At 42.7% G+C, this 13,674-nt stretch overlaps 1 protein-coding gene across 1 annotated transcript; it reads right to left on the bottom strand.

Annotated features, from left to right (window-relative positions):
* Positions 1–3,726: 3,726 nt before the first annotated feature.
* On the bottom strand, positions 3,727–12,167 carry Glrx2 (glutaredoxin 2). The gene is given in 5 exon segments (XM_032915691.1): positions 3,727–3,879; positions 3,881–3,987; positions 5,138–5,314; positions 8,705–8,768; positions 11,859–12,167. Coding segments are annotated over 5 exon segments (597 nt in total). The 5' UTR covers positions 12,050–12,167; the 3' UTR covers positions 3,727–3,821.
* Between the last annotated feature and the right edge of the window lie 1,507 nt (positions 12,168–13,674).

Here is a 13,674-nt window from a genome sequence, read left to right as displayed (position 1 = left end):
GGAGGCTCTTTTCTAGCTTATTTCCATCACATGATGAAGAAAATTGATTTTAATCAGAATACAAATGTTTTTGTCTTTAAGTGTATGTGAGTATATTTGGAGGTCGGAGGAGTGCATGTTACAGCACATGAGATTGGTTCTTTCCTTTCTTCTTTATGTGGGTGCCAGGCATCAGATGCATGTCTTTAAGCTTGGCATAAGTGCCTTTCCCTTCTGGAACTGGGTTTTGCTTTAGACTCATAGTACCCTTTTCATGGCCATATGGTATGGGAAAGTAGGAGAGTCAATGTTCTAGATATCAAAAGCCCGAAGTGTTACACACCTAATATTCCAATATTCAGGAACCCATGGGGAAAAAATCAAGTTTAAGGTCAGACTGGGCAACAAAGCAAGACTCTCAAAAGAAAACGCAACTTTGTAGTCTGGAGTCTTCCAGTGTTTTCCCTTATACCCTGGCTAGGCAAATGAGGAACTGAGAAGACCCTAAGGGATCCATCCGGAAGGAAACCACACACTGAATCACGGCAGCCTCTGCAGATCGTCTGCATCCGTCCGTACCTTCTAAAGAACAGAGGCTTTCCCTTGCTCTCAAAATGTACTAGTTAAAAAGTTCACTCAAGTTCCACCAGTGACACTGGTGGTCCTGCCTGGTCTCCTCCCCACAAGAAAGCAGCATAAGAGTTCATCACATCCTGTGTTGGCCCACGTTGTCATCTTTATGGCAGCCGCTGACTTCACTGCTTGCTTATAGCTCTGGGAATCGCTCCTGATCCTGGATTCATATATAGTCAGTAGCCACTTTAAACCAACTTAGCTATGCATCAAAAAAAAGAAAAAAAAAATCTGTGCATGTGTTGGTATTAGAGATCGAACCAGGGACCTTGCATATGCTAGGTGCTATTCCTCTAAGTACCATAACTCCCTAAAATAAAAAATAAATACTGTATCCTTTAGGTTGAGCAATAGTGCAGTGGGTAAAGGACACTTGTTGCAAAAGCCTATTAACTGAACTTCTATCCCCAGAATGAGTCCATATTAAGGTGGAGACTCCACAAAGCTGTTCTGACCTCCACATGCAAGCATAGCACATACAGCCCTCCTCCCAACACAAACACAAGTTGTATCTCACGTATGTGTGTGTTCCTAAGTTGTATGTAGCGTTTGTTCTTTGTGCACACATACATATTGCCTGCACATGGTCTATGAGAGCAGCCCACACATGAACAAGTCAAGAACAACTTTCAGAAGTCGTTACTCTCCACAGTGGTTCCCAGAGACTGACCTCAGATCGTTGGACTTGCTTTGGCAAGTACCCACACAGCCATCTCAAAAGTCATCATTTTAAATATTCAGTATGTGGGGCTGGAGAGGTGGCTCAGTGGTTAAGAGCATTGACTGCTCTTCCAGAGGTCCTGAGTTCAATTCCCAGCAACCACATGGTGGCTCACAACCATCTGTAATGGGATCTGATGCCCTCTTCTGGTGTGTCTGAAGATAGCAACAGTATATTCATATACATAAATAAATTTTAAATGTTCAGAGCAGTAAAGTCTTTTGTTACAGTCTTGGGTCTTTTTGCAAATGCATGCCAACTGCTACAAGGACTAAGTGAGACCAGAGTCCTTCACTTCTTTCAACTCTTAGCGTCTGTCAGAGAGTAGAGTCTGGTTTGCAAAGTAATTCCTTTTGATGCAGTGCTAGACTCCAAGAAGTAATCTTTTTAAGTCATTAAGAATAAAATTCAGCATACTATTAGGCAATCATTGGAAGAGTTTATTTCTTTATTCCTTAAACGTATAATTGAAAATCAAGATACCCTTTTACCTTCCATATTCTTGAGCCTTCTGTTAAGGCTTTTTAAAGAGCTGGATTATTTTAACATCGGACCCTAAGAATTAAGTACTACACATCCTCTTGTTTTCCACAAGCCTAGGTAGAGCTGTTGGAACATCCTTCTTAAGGATTAGTTGTATAGTTCAGTGGTCAGGCGCCTGCCTAATATTCAGGCCCTGGGTCTGAGTCTGAATACCACAAAAAAGTTCCTCAAAGCCAAGTACCATATTACTTGGTTGGTGTGGCTATGCATTTAAGTAACCTAATCTTATATCCTAATAAGATTACTAGTGACAAGAGTAACAATTTTACCTTTCTTATGCATAACAGACTTCCTCTAATCTCTAATGTGAATTTTACAGCATAGCAAAATTATACAATTTTCATGATCAAATGTAAAATAAAGGAGTAGAAATACACCATTTTCCTTCCCTACCAACATGACAACTTAAAAGAAAGAAATATCAGGAGAACTTAACTTCTCAACTGTATCAAGGTATTCAAAATGCAGTTGAAGTCCATGTAGGAAATGTCACTGACAGCAAGCCACTGTCTCCCTCCAAATTCTCCATGATTCCTTAATCCATCTTGACCAGAAAGCTGAAGCACTTACTCTGGGAAGTCCATGTTCTTCCTATTTCTGAGATAGGCTCAGCATTTAATAATCTTTCCAACCTGACTCTGGGAATCTACTAGGAAATGCATTACTTCTTAGGCACTTAAAATATTCTTGACCAGAGGCTATAAATATGACCAGATTAGTAAAGTATTGAAAATGTTTTCAATTCTTTCAAATAATACTTCTTAAAAGTTAATCCTGTTTGCTAAGTTTATCTGAAATGTAATCAGTTTAAACAGTGTCTTCCTAGTTAGAAAATAGTAAGATAACAGAAGGGACTTTAGGGACAATCTATCTGTGCTACTCAGACAGAATACCTGAGACTAAGTAATTTATGAAGATGAGAAGGACTTCTTATAGTTCATAGGTTGGGATGTTGAGGTTAAAGTGCCAGCATCTAGTGAGGATTTCCTTGCTGCATCAGGACACTGCAGAGAAAGAAGGGCAAGAACACAGGCATGAGAGGTAAGGGGGCAAACTCATCCGTTTACCAAGAACCACCTCTAAAGAGCACTAACCCATCTGCCCTCAGGATTAACTTCTTCATAAAGGCCTCACCTCTTACCACATCATAATGCATCATGCGTCTCCAACACATGAAGCCTATGATGAGGAACATTCGGAGGACAACAAGGACCTTTAGTCTAAAGTCCACCTAATACCTGGTTCTCTAAAGCATTCCCAAGCTGGCCGTGGTGGCTCAGCATGCAATCCACGCATAGAGACTGAGGTAGGAGGACTGAGGTGAGTTTGTGGCCATCCTGACCTACCGAGTGACCCTGTCTGCCAAAGGAAAAAAATTCCAATAGCTGTTACAGACTCTGAAAGGTAGAACACTCCAACTGACAGGACTAAATAACACTTCTGAATTGTTTAAAAAGTTCATTCTCACTACATTGAAACCCTTTTGCTTTCTGACTATGAAGTAATTGGCAGTTTGGTTTTCCCAACTATAAACTTCATCGCATTCTATATATTTAATATGTCTGATGGTCTAGAACATGAAGGGTTGCCATGATAGGGTATCCCAACCTACTGCACATCTGTACCACGTTAAATTTTAAAGAAACCACATGTCAGTCCTCACTGCTGAAAGCTTAGCGACTGTGAGAAGTTAATTCCTGAATACCACAGGGAGTAAGATTTTAAGTGCTTAACTTTCTCTTCGCTGTAAAATTCTTAAAGTCTTAGTAAGCATTCTTTACTTTTGATGTAACTCCACCCCCTTCAGTTTTATATTCCATCCCGTGCTCAAAAACTGGCCAGTCGGAAGATGAGGGGTCCATGGCAATTTATTGTTCATTATTTTCATCTTTATGAGGGCAATCCACACACTGAAAACATCCTCAAGTGAAAGGTTATGACTGCACTAACGTTTACTGGTACGGCGACTAGCAACGTCATTCAACGTCTTTCCTCTTGTTTTTGTTTAAATAGCACTGGTGAACCAGAGGCAGCAATTTCCCTTCTTTGTGAAGCCTGTGAGTGTCGGCCGCACCTCCGATAAATATTCCATTCACAAATATCCTGGGAACCTGGTGAATGAGGAAAAGACAAGTGAGGTCCAACCCTAGGTGTCACAACCCTAGTGTCACAAGTAGTCCAACTTTGAAGAGAAATGAGGAAAAGTGACCTGCCCAAGATAGCAAAAGGGAGGTAGAACGCAAATCCAAGGCAATCTGATTCTAAAGTCCTCTGACAGACCACACTAATTTTAAAAGACAAAAATAAGGCAAGCCCTATCAGCCACCAGGAAGTTCCTCAGGGTCTGCCTACCCTTCAGAGTCAGAAAGACTCAACGTTTCCTTTTAGCTGTCTCTTTCTTTGGGATGCTACCCAGAACCTAAGAACACTTTCTACGATACTTTGAGCTTCCCTACTTTTTGTGGAGCCTCCTTCCAGAACCGCCAGACAGCCTCTTGTCTCCCCTGTGTCTGACCCCTGTGCTGGCTAAACCAGCTGGCCTTCTTTCCTTTTCTCTTCCATTCTCCTCCCTCGGGCAACTACTGAGATTTTCCAGCTTGCCTGACCCAGGTTTTTCTTTTAACCTCTAAAACTGTCCTCGAGCAGGATGAAAGGAAGGGAAAGGTAGGAAAGTATTAATGTTTATGTGGTTCCTTTCCACATGTTTACCAATTCTCTTCTACAGACCTTTAAACAAGAAGGAAAGTGGCAACAATGGATAGTCTACTGACTGTTCATATCATGAAAACAATATACAAATTTCCAGAAGTTAAAACAATAAGCAGAAAACACAGATAAGCACAGGGACTGCAGTATCCATTCTGGTCTGTATTGTCCAAGGCTGGAAGGATAATTTTATCTCACAAAGACCTCCAAAAGGATCTTAACATTTCAAAATCCCTGATGACATCATCAGGTGCCTCAAGCTAGTCTATCTGTCTGTCTCTGTGTCTGTGTCTGTGTGTCTGTCTCTCTCTGTGTGTCTGTCTGTCACACACACACACACACACACACACACACACACACACACGCACACACACACACACACATTCACTATGCTGTTTCTTATTCTATGAGGCTGGTTTCTTTGTAGATCTGCCATTTATTTATCAATGTGTAATCCACTGAAATGTCAGGCTGGCTACCACGAAAGTCTACTGTCTAGAGACTGGCATGTTACTACCTCATCACCAGGGGCAGCAGAGCCGAGCGTATACTCACAGTTCTTTCTCCAGTCATCTTGTAAAGAGCCTCTTGAAACTGGTTACCATATTCCACCATATCCAACTCCACGACTTTATAGCTGACATTCATGTCATGGAAAATCTTCTTGGCCATTGAACAGTAAGAGCAGGATGATTTTGAGAAAATCACCACACAATTATTAGAAATTGTTTCCTAAAATAAAAATTAAATAAATAAAAAATAAATAAATGCAAACAAAACCCTTTCATTCTAGGCATTACTTCGGAATTAAATCAAAATTTGTGGAAGGAATATGATTCTGCAGGGTAGAGCACACCTCTGTGCTCCAGTGAAGCTTCAAGTGTGCTATCTGTAAATTGAGGATATTATTCTTTTCAAACAATGGCCACTAGAAACAAACAAACAAAAAAAGGTATCAAAACACTGGCCTCCTTATAGTATCAAGAATGAAGCCAATGAAAGCCAATTCCCTGGGTTTTTTCCTCTCATATATTATGACAGCCAATATTCTTGATGCCATGAAGTCATTTCAAGTTCACTGGAATCAATATAGGTCCATCCTGTATTATTTAAACTGCACAGATGAAACAGTGGTACATAGGAAAGATAAGTAACTGTCCTAGTCAGGGTTTTACTGCTATGGACAGATGCCATGACCAAGGCAACTCTTATAAGGACAACATTTAATTGGGGCTGGCTTGCAGGTTCAGAGGTTCAGTCCATTATCATCATGGTGGGAACATGGCAGACATGGTACAAGAGAAGCTGAGAGTCCTCCATCTTTATCTGAAGGCTGCTAGCAGAATATTAACTTCCAGGCAGCTAGGATGAGGGGCTTAAAGCCTATACCCACAGTGCCACGCCTACTTCAACAAGGCCATACCTCCTCCAACAGGGCCACACCTTCTATTAAGTGCCACTCCCTGGGCCAGGCATATACAAACCATCGCAGTAACTTACCTGCTGTCTTTGATTAATAACTGTACTTGCCGTGAGTTCAGGTGAACCCAGACCTACAGTCCACTTAATTTCTATTGTGCTTCTCAAATGTTTTTAGAGGTACTCAGGAGGCATTTATTCCTTACCACTGGTAACTTCCAGTCACAAGGAAATAAGGTGTCATTTCTCCTTAAAATGTTCAGCTTTCACCAAGTATGGGCAATGGCTTACTCCCTAAAAGCTATCGTGGTAAGCTATGCTTTCCTGATGATCCTCCAAAAGCCACTTCCAGAAAAGCTTGCTCAATCATTTGAAGCCCAAGTCATAAGCAAGTTTCCAAAATGACTCTCCTGCGAGTTGCCTGGGTTGTACTGTTCTCAGGTCTTTACCACAGTCCAGGCTGTGGTATATGTCTCTACAGCCTGGGATACTTCCTTTTAATTTTGTTGCATTTGTTTTGTCTACGTTTGGTTTGGTTTTTCAAGACAGGATTTCTCTGTATAACCCTGGCTGTCCTAGAACTCACTCAATGGACCAGGATAGTCTCAAACCCATAAAGATCTGCCTGCCTCTGCTTCTCGAGAGCTGGGATTAAGGGTATGGGCCACCACTGCCTGGTGTAGTCTTACTTCTAAGTACGTGGATGTCCAAGTTCTTTAAATGATCTCAGCAGACATGATTGGCATCCACATAGGTTTTCTTTTTTTTTTTTTAAGATTTATTTATTTATTTATTATATATAATTACACTGTAGCTGTCTTCAGACACACCAGAAGAGGGCATCAGATCTCTTTACAGATGGTTGTAAGCCAACATGTGGTTGCTGGGAATTGAACTCAGGACCTCTGGAAGAGCAGTCGGTGCTCTTAACTGCTGAGCCATCTCTCCAGCCCCCACATAGGTTTTCAATGGACAAGGCTGACATCTGAGCACCTGCCTAGGTGGTCCTTACAGGATGCAACATAAACAGTGACTTCCAGATGAAGACAGAAACACCCAGAGGGCTTCAGAACATAGACACAGCCTGAGGAGTCAGAAGTGTCCTGAGTCATACTCTAGATGTAGGTATGTGATCAATTTTAGGCTCTTTCTCCTGAATTCTCAGAATATTTAAAATTCTATCACATCAAGGTCAGCCATACAAGATAATATACTACATTACTGAATCAGTTGTACAGACAGTCAAACTGAGGCTGAGCGTCCATTGTCTCATTTTCTCCAATTCCACACTACACCTGAAGCCAACAATCTTCTACCATGCTGTGTAGATCAGAGGCACACGGGGCCTATCATTTAGACTCAGGGAATGAGCACTCTGACTGCTTCCACGGCACAGAAGCACTAATAAAGAGAGTCCAAAGTGAGCAGACATCCAGATGATAGTGCCAGGGTTGCATAAACATCTTCGCTTTCTCTCAAGCTCATCTTCACTAAATCTTCACTTTTGTATTTTAAAATAGAGAATGCCCCCGTACAAGAAGCTTCTCGAATTGCTGCTGTACTCAGAAGACAGTAGGTAGCTAAAAGAAAACTCAGATTGCCTATGTGTGTTACTGGAAAGCAAAACCCAGGGCCCCGATTATGTCAGGCTTATGGCCTAACCACTGAACTGCACCCTCAGTTCATAGCAGAAATAAAACATATTCGGAAGACAGGGAGGAAGACAAAGATATGCTTCATGAACTGGAAGAAAAGAAAAATCCATGTGTAAGAGAAATTCTGGGGGGGTTGGTTTTGTTTTCATTTTTGTGTGGAAAGACAGAAGGATAGTCCGAAGAAGCCTTGAATTTTCTCTCTTGCTTCTGTTCCCCAACTGCTAAGATGACAGGCAAATGAGGCCAGGTCCACTTAACACAAAATTTCTGAGGCAGAAGTAATGAAGACAGACAGTGAAAGAGAGAAGAAAAGAAGAGAACAGAGCCATGTACAGATCCCTGAAGAGAATAATTTACGGAGTAATTATTGCACAGTCGGTTCCATGTCAGGGCAGAAAGCTGTTAAACAGCTGCTCACGCCAAAACCAGACAATGACCCTGGCTCTGGAAAGCCTCACTCTGAGGTCGGCAGTAGACTTAGAGTGGGCATGATGAAAAAATAAACAGTTCAACCTCACAGATGGATTCCATTAAGAATAAATTTTAGCCGGGCCTGATAGGACAGGCCTGTATCCCAGCTATGTAGGGAGCTGAGGCAACATGACAAGTCCAAGAGCAGCCTGTGTTAGAGCAGATCACAGTTAGCCCAGGCAACTCAAGAACACTCTACCTATAACCCCAGTTCTGGGAGGTGGGGGAGGGGGTGACAGGGAAGGCAGAGACAGAATTGCTGGAGCACTATCTCAAAGGAATAAAGCTGACACCGATAGAACAGGACACTGGACATCCCTCCTCTGGCCTCCACACAAGCATGAAGTGATTTGTATAGACACACACACACACAGAAAGAAAGAATAAAGAATAAATTTTGGAAATTTTAACTAAGGAAAATGATATGGGACTTGTCACAAGGATAACCTCCATAGCCATTTTTAAAATAGATATTAATTTAGTCATATTTTCTCCAGACCATGTCAAGTCTGAACACAGAATAAGTGTATTAAATGTATGAGATATTTGTTCTTCCTCCGTCTTCCCCATCACTCACTTGGATCAGGTTCACAGGAGTAGTGGCTGACTTCCCCCACAACGAGGATGTGCTGTTTCCCATTCTAAAACAAATGAAAAAGATCAGTACAGTTAATGAGGTGGCCCTCTAGCATAGAAGACAACCTTAAACATAAAGACATCCAGATACACAAAGCAGGAAAAAGCTTTATCAGCACAAAACACCAGTTCACAAAGAGCTCGTCTGCTAACACCAACAGGACCCATGTGCCTCTCTAGGCAGCCTTTCAATACATTTCACCTGCTAAAGCCAATCTCTGGGTCGAATATTCAGTACGTTCTTATTCTTAAGTAAATTCACAATCACCAAATATCAAATATTCTGCCCTCATAAAGGCCTGGCCACTGGCAATAAAACGTGTTTTGCATTTCTTCTGAAAACATACAGAACTGAGGTGTGGAGAGCTAAAGAGATGACTCAGCAATTTTGAGCACTAGCCACTCTTGCAGAAGACCCAGGTTCCACTCCCAGAATCCATATCAAGCCAGCTCAGAAACATCTACTTGTAAATCTAGCTCCAGGAGATCTGAAGCCCTAGTCTTCCAGGACACTGTGAAGCAAAACAAACAAACAGAAAACCAAATAAACAAAAACAGAAACAAAACCTACAAAGACTTTAAGGGAATCAAGGTTTTCAACCACAACTGTAATTTTCAGTTCCTCAATCCATCAAGTAAGAAAAATAATCACTCCCAGTCAGAAGGGGTTTGTGAAGAATATATATATATATATATTCTGACATATACAGAAAGCAAAACTACCTTACACAGTAAATGTCAATAATACTTGACAGGCCTCCTAATTACAGGACCCTCTATCTCATTGGTTATATATAAAACCTTAGAAAAAGGCAGAGTTAGCCAGATGTGGTGTACATGCCTTTAGTCTCAGCACTTGAAAGGCAGAGGCAGGCAGAACTCTGTGAGTTGGAACTCACAGTGAGTTTTAGGAAAGCCAGCTCTATATAGAGAGACTGTCACAAAAATAATAAATGTAAAAAGATTCATTAAGCAGGGATATCTACCCAAAAACTGGCCCATTAGTCATCAAGTCTCTCCACTAATCCTAGAATATTTTCCCTCATACATTCATTTTTCTTGATCAGCTAGCAATGCCTGATGACATTCTTGGCGCAAATTAGACATGGTGCAAACTTTTATCTCAAAAATACCAAAAAGATTGGTGCTGCCAAGATATCTAAGAAATAAAGGTAAGGTAAAGAATTTAAAGCTCAGGGTTGGGGATTTAGCTCAGTGGTAGAGCGCTTGCCTAGGAAGCACAAGGCCCTGGGTTCGGTCCCCAGCTCTGAAAAAAAAGAACAAAAAAAAAAAAAAAAAAATTTAAAGCTCAAATGGTTTTTAAATATATATTTTACTGTTATTTTGGGTTGGTTGTTTTTTTTGAGACAAGGACTATGTAGACCAAGCCAACTTGGAACTCAAAGATCCTCCTACTTGTCTTCCAATGCTTGGATTAAAGGTATATGCCACCATGTCTGGCTTAAAGACATACTTACAATTAAAGAAAAAAAGTGTCCTTCCACAAAAGCAGCTCTTCCTTGTGGATATATTTATAGAAACTTGGGGGGGCAGGTGTTTATTTGTTAGTTTAGAGACAGGGTTTCTCTGTGTAGTCTTGGCTGACCTGGAACTCACTCTGTAGATTAGGCTGGCCCAGAATTCACAGAGATCCACCTACCTCTCATTCCAGAGTACCATGATTAAAGGCGTGGGCCACCACACCAGGCTACTTCTATTAAGTATAAAGGTAAACTATTTTAAGTTTAAAATTTTAAAGGCCCCAATCAAAACATGTCTTAAGTCACAGTGTGGAGTTTCAGTCCTGTTTCTGAATGAATCCACATTAAATGGCCTTTGCCAGTGCATGTTAGCCCTGGACGATGAATGCCTGCTTTTACGTGGTCACTCTGGAACACTTCAAATAAGCAGCAACAAGCATCGCATGCCTTCCATAACAACATAGATGAGTGAGAGACGGGAATCACTACAACTAAATGTGCATTTGTCATTAACATTTGTTTCCCAAAAGATTAACAAGGAGACCACTACAATAAAAGTACCGTGTGCTTATTCCTGGTAAAGAGAGGGTAGGGCGGAAGCGAGAGGCTCGGAAGACGGTGTCCTGTTTTGGGGGAGGCAGCTTTGAGTGGGGAAAGCTGGCTGAGTTTGTGACGTTCAAAGCAGTAGAAAAGAGCCAGACAGCCTTGGCCTGGAAGAGAGCTGGGTGGCATCAACCCAATCTATTCGGGTTTTCAACTCTAAAAACAAAATCTCTAATCTAGCTTTTACCTCCTCCTCAAACTTATGTAGCATTTACAACAGATGCACTTTTCTAAGAAATTAAGAGGGCCAAGGATACCTATTCCCTGCCAACGAGAAAGCTCCAAAGAGGCACCCCTACCTTTCTTGAGGTGGTCCCAAGGGGCAGGCACAACGTAAGTGTCCAATAAAATACTTCGACATTGGTAAAGCACCAACTAGTCCCGCCCCATTTAGGGAACACTTACTAAGAGGTGATAGGTGGGCAAAGCAGGATATACCCCAGATTTATCCAATAGGAAACAGTTCTAATGATCTGTCAAATAGTTAACATCACATGATCAGCGCTTTCAGAAGGTAAGTCTCCCTGGAAGACAGGGGAGCCTAGGATACTGGACAGATGCCTTGACAGCTGCCTAGGCCAGACCCGGTCAGCCACAGCTGGTGTGCCAGCCCACGGTTATGCCAAGGAGGGAAGCCAGGGGAAGCAACGCGTCCATCAAGCCAGAAACCACATCTACAAGACGTCAGCGTTACTAGTTGCAAAGCCTTGGGCACTGAAAAGCCTTAGTCAAGTTCACTTCCTGCGACAGGATAGCCAAGACCCAGCATCAACATACGAACGACAAAATAAGTTCCCATAAGCAGGGAAGTCTTTTTTCAGGGTCGCCCTGTCTACGCTGCGTTTAAAACCACACACACTGTGGGGGAGGGGAGGTGACACGCTGCGCTTGTGAAGCTGCGACTAGTGCGTCTGTTGTTTGTCCCCTAAGCCGGCTGGGACCACTGGGGAAGGTCCACACTAACACTATCGCAGGGACACACGCGCCCCGCAGGCCCGCCCCGCCGCATACCCCGAGCCCGCAGCTCCAGCCGCGCCGCGCCGCCCCGCCAAGATCCTCCCGCTCGCCACCAGCCGCCTCCCCACCGAAGCCGCGCGGTACCAGGACATGGCCAAGGGTCCGGGCAGCCGCAGGGAACGGAGCACGCGAGCGCGACCACGACGCCGGGAGCCCGCCCCTCCGGCTGCCTCGCTCCGCCCCATCGGGCTGCCCGCGCGGCCGCCGGGCTCGCCGCTCTTCCTGGCTACCCTGTCTCCGCACGCCCACGAGCCGGCGCGCCCACGAGCCTCCAAGTTCGCATCCTCTGCCGTAGAGCGAGGCTCTCACCTGCCCGCCGAGTTCTCCCGATCTCTACCGAGTTCTCCCGAGCTCCGCACGCCCGCATTCAGGGTTAAGAAAGGCTTAGGGAGAGCTACAAGAAAAATTACTAGAGGCTGGGTGGTGGCCCGGTGTTTACCTGAGGATGGTAGGTAGTTGTCACCGCCTCTGGTCGAACAAGTTTATGATGTGAAAGATGGACCGGACCGGAATGTCATCTTAAGATTAAATTATTGATCAGGAGTCCATAGGCAGATTAAATTTTACGCTCAGAAAGTAAAAGACAAAGGCAGCTCAATGTTTAACGTTCTTTCCGAAGAAACCAAGGTGGTGTTTTTTAAGGTAAACTGAAATTAGGAAACAAATTAGCCCAGAGATCGTTCATTATGGCTTTTACAGCCATGGCTGCCATAGCTCTTAAAGACAAACCTACCCAAGCCACTCAGTGATGGTAATAATAGCCCTTTGTACGTCTTTTCGTAAGTTCAGGGGGATCCGCCCTTGGTTTTATATACTGAAACTGTGAAAGTCGGAGGTCTAATGGTATAGCTAAAACTATGAACAACTGTCGGAACTACCCATACCTTTATTGAGCCTTCATGCTGAACCCAAACTTAAGATTCATGTTGCCAAGTTACAAAATTAGAACTTCCGTTTATGGTTGTTCTTTTTTTACATCCCTTGGTCTGTATGTCATCAAATCACAAAAGAATGAAAGTTAGTTGCAAAAACAAATCTCCTGGGGGCATAACATGTTTTTTCATAAGTCCAAATTTACTTTTAAAATTAAAGTTTGCTATTTATATATAATTTTAGAGACTTAGGAAAATTGCTGTGGTTTTTTTGTTTGTTTGTTTGTTTGTTTTGAAGTAGAACTTTTCAAGTACAATTTACCTCTTGGCTCAATTAAGCAAAACAATGTTTCCCTCTCTCTAGAGATACATTGTTTACCCCCAAGCGGTCTCAATTTTATCATCCTCCAGCACCATCTCCTAAACGCTGGGATACCAAGCACCACCATGTCTCCTGCACAATTTAATTTTAATATACTGTTAATGAGATTTGTAGTGGGCAATTGCTCTTTAAAAAAAAAAGTCAGAATGCAAGCACTAACAACATTATGCCTGACTTAAGCATAATGCATTGAGACAGACTGACACTTTCCAACTTCCTGTGTTTCCTGAGATAGCTATAAAAATACTTTGTCCACACTTGGGATTGTAAGCAAGAGGGCACAGTAAAACCACCAACTTAAAGACTCCAGGGCTAGAAGGATACTTTTTTAGCAATCAAACTGTCTAGTGTGTGTGTGTGTGTGTGTGTGTGTGTGTGTGTGTGTGTGTGTGTGTCCGTCAGTCTGTTTCCCAGTAAGCCCAAAGTAATTAACCTTTGGGAGCAGATTAAGGGAGGTCCCTGGGTTAACAGAAGCTGGAGTTAGGCTTCTGCTTACCCACTAGGTCAGAGTCCTTCTGTTTAGGACATTGTCAGCAACACTGCCATTTTGAGAAGT

Source organism: Rattus rattus, chromosome 10 (genome assembly GCF_011064425.1).
Source record: "Rattus rattus isolate New Zealand chromosome 10, Rrattus_CSIRO_v1, whole genome shotgun sequence".
Taxonomy (NCBI): Eukaryota; Metazoa; Chordata; class Mammalia; order Rodentia; family Muridae; genus Rattus; species Rattus rattus.
This window is presented reverse-complemented; position numbering and strand designations above follow the sequence as displayed.